This window comes from Aristolochia californica, unplaced genomic scaffold (genome assembly GCF_029961685.1).
Source record: "Aristolochia californica isolate CCGP_79_NKW_82.1479 unplaced genomic scaffold, dmAriCali1.0.hap1 SCAF_2, whole genome shotgun sequence".
Classification (NCBI taxonomy): Eukaryota; Viridiplantae; Streptophyta; class Magnoliopsida; order Piperales; family Aristolochiaceae; genus Aristolochia; species Aristolochia californica.
The window spans coordinates 10,932,209-10,934,429 of record NW_027181881.1 but is presented as its reverse complement, the minus strand read 5'-3'; the positions used below and the strand labels follow the sequence as shown (position 1 = coordinate 10,934,429).

The 2,221-nt window shown below is 40.0% G+C and overlaps 1 protein-coding gene across 1 annotated transcript; it reads left to right on the top strand.

The window, feature by feature from the left end:
* Nucleotides 1-328: 328 nt before the first annotated feature.
* On the top strand, nt 329-1,693 carry LOC137956790 (universal stress protein PHOS34-like). Its single transcript, XM_068804414.1, has 4 exons — nt 329-691; nt 1,040-1,134; nt 1,273-1,394; nt 1,475-1,693. The coding sequence occupies exons 1-4, from the start codon at nt 520-522 to the stop codon at nt 1,560-1,562; spliced, it is 477 nt and encodes a 158-aa protein (XP_068660515.1). The 5' UTR covers nt 329-519; the 3' UTR covers nt 1,563-1,693.
* Nucleotides 1,694-2,221: the final 528 nt, after the last annotated feature.

The following is a 2,221-nucleotide window of genomic DNA, read 5'->3' as shown; positions in this document are numbered from 1 at the left end:
ATGCTTCAGATAATGAATTCGTATGTTTGGTACGAAATAGTTTTTATATTCGATGAAGCTGTGACTGCTAATTTCGTGTAGATTTCTATAAATTACAAAAAGAGTAACAAAATCGGATTGTTCCATCTTCCACTAATATCGAGTTAAGGCTGCAAAAACTTGTGGGCTGTCGTCGAATCAAAAGTTATTTCTGTCCATTTCAGAGTTGCGTCATATTTCCACCAACCACAAATTCACAGCCAACAGTCTCAACAAAAAAAAAAAAAAAACCCCACAAATCTTCAGGCTTCTAGACTCTCCCCGGAGTCGACTCACTACAGTCGACTGTCGATCCAGAAGTTTCTCTTTGAGGCTGATGCCGTCCATCTGGAATCCTCCGTCTCTGATTCTTTTGCCATATCCACAAAGCTTACAATCAACGCTCTGTTTCCCGTCAATACCATATAAAAGGTACAGATGCTGACGGATGCAGACTGCTTGATCGTAGGAGAGTTGGTTTTGTAGCGTACTGGTAGAGAAATGGAGAACTCGGTCATGGTGGTGGGAATCGATGACAGTTCGGAGAGCTTTTATGCCCTGGAATGGACGCTTGATCGTTTCTTCTTTCCGTATCAGTCGAAACCTCCTTTTAAACTGACCATAGTTCACGCCAAGCCCTCCCCATCGTCTATCGTTGGTCTCGCTGGTCCAGGTCGGTACTTGCAGTGCTTTTCTCCTCTTTTTCTTTTCTCTGATGGGTATTCGTCGATCGATTAGATACTTGATGCTTAAAGCCTAGAATGGTGCAATGTTTAGAGCTCTGTTCCCAGGGATTTCCCTCTCTTCAAGTTATCTTCTTTTACCGTTTTCCTTCCCTTTGTATAAATTGATGGGTAAGAGCAGAACAGAAGAGTAAGATCCACCTATGGAGAAATGGAATTTTGATCTCTGCTGGTGTATTTTTTAATATCGAAAGTCGATGTTGATGCTGAATCTATGAATATGAGCTTCGATTTCAGGAATGAAGATTTTAACGTTTTTTTCATTTCCATTTATACAGGAGGAATTGAAGTCTTCCCGTTTGTTGACGCGGATTTGAAGAAAATTGCTTCCAGGGTAGTGAACAAGGCAAAGGAGCTCTGCTCAAGTAAATCGGTAATTGCATATCGTTCACATTTCCTGCAGAATATCTGTTCCGTTTGCACGTCCACTCTATTGACACCCTTCTCTTCCATTTTCACTGAAACTGGTTTGCAAAATCCATTTTCTGTTATTGATGACTTAAAAGTGCAGGTGACAGATGTTGTGGTGGAAGTCGTAGAAGGGGACCCCAGAAATGTTCTGTGCGAAGCTGTGGAGAAGCATAACGCCGCCATGTTGGTGGTGGGAAGTCACGGTTATGGAGCTATAAAAAGGTATAGACTACAGAAGAGACTACGATCAGAGCCTGAAATTTTCTCAATCGGATTAACATTACCTAATCAATCACTTGCAGGGCTGTTTTGGGGAGTGTGAGTGACTACTGTGCTCACCATGCTCACTGCACTGTGATGATAGTGAAGAGACCCAGAATTAAGCACTGATCCATCTGTGACTCTGAGCTGCACATTCAAGGAGTTTCAACCAGTGAGTAGCCCTTGTAATAAGATGCAATTCTGCATCAAATCTATCTACTGATACTCATAGAGAATACTTCTCTTCCTGTTTTCAAGAATTGGTAGAGCGATACACTACACTTTCTCACGAAGAAATTGCCACAAGCACATTTTATATAATTGTATCAGTCACCCAAACACCCAATACATATCTTTATTTAAAAAACATAAACGGAAAATCATAACTCACAAGTCTTTCTCCAATGTTTCAGCCAAGAGTTTTACGGCTAACTAAAACTACAACACCCCTGGCATTCGGTAGGCCAAAATTTTACTTCTTAGCACTTGGATCTCCTTCAATCCATGGCCCAACTACAAAAAGGTAGGGCCAGTGTCACCGTCTTTGTAGTAAGCAAAGACTTTATTAAAACTTTGTCTAATTTAATACATAACCCCATTTATTGGATCTTAATTTTGGATTCGTGTATTGATTCAGCGTAAAACGTTAATTAGGTTCCATAATTTAACACTCTTAAGACAAGTAGTTAGCTGTTAGATGGCAATTTAATGGATCTATTTTCTCTCTTGATTTGCTTTAAAGACAAGTAGTTTGCTGTTAAATGGCAATTTATTTTCTCATACATAAC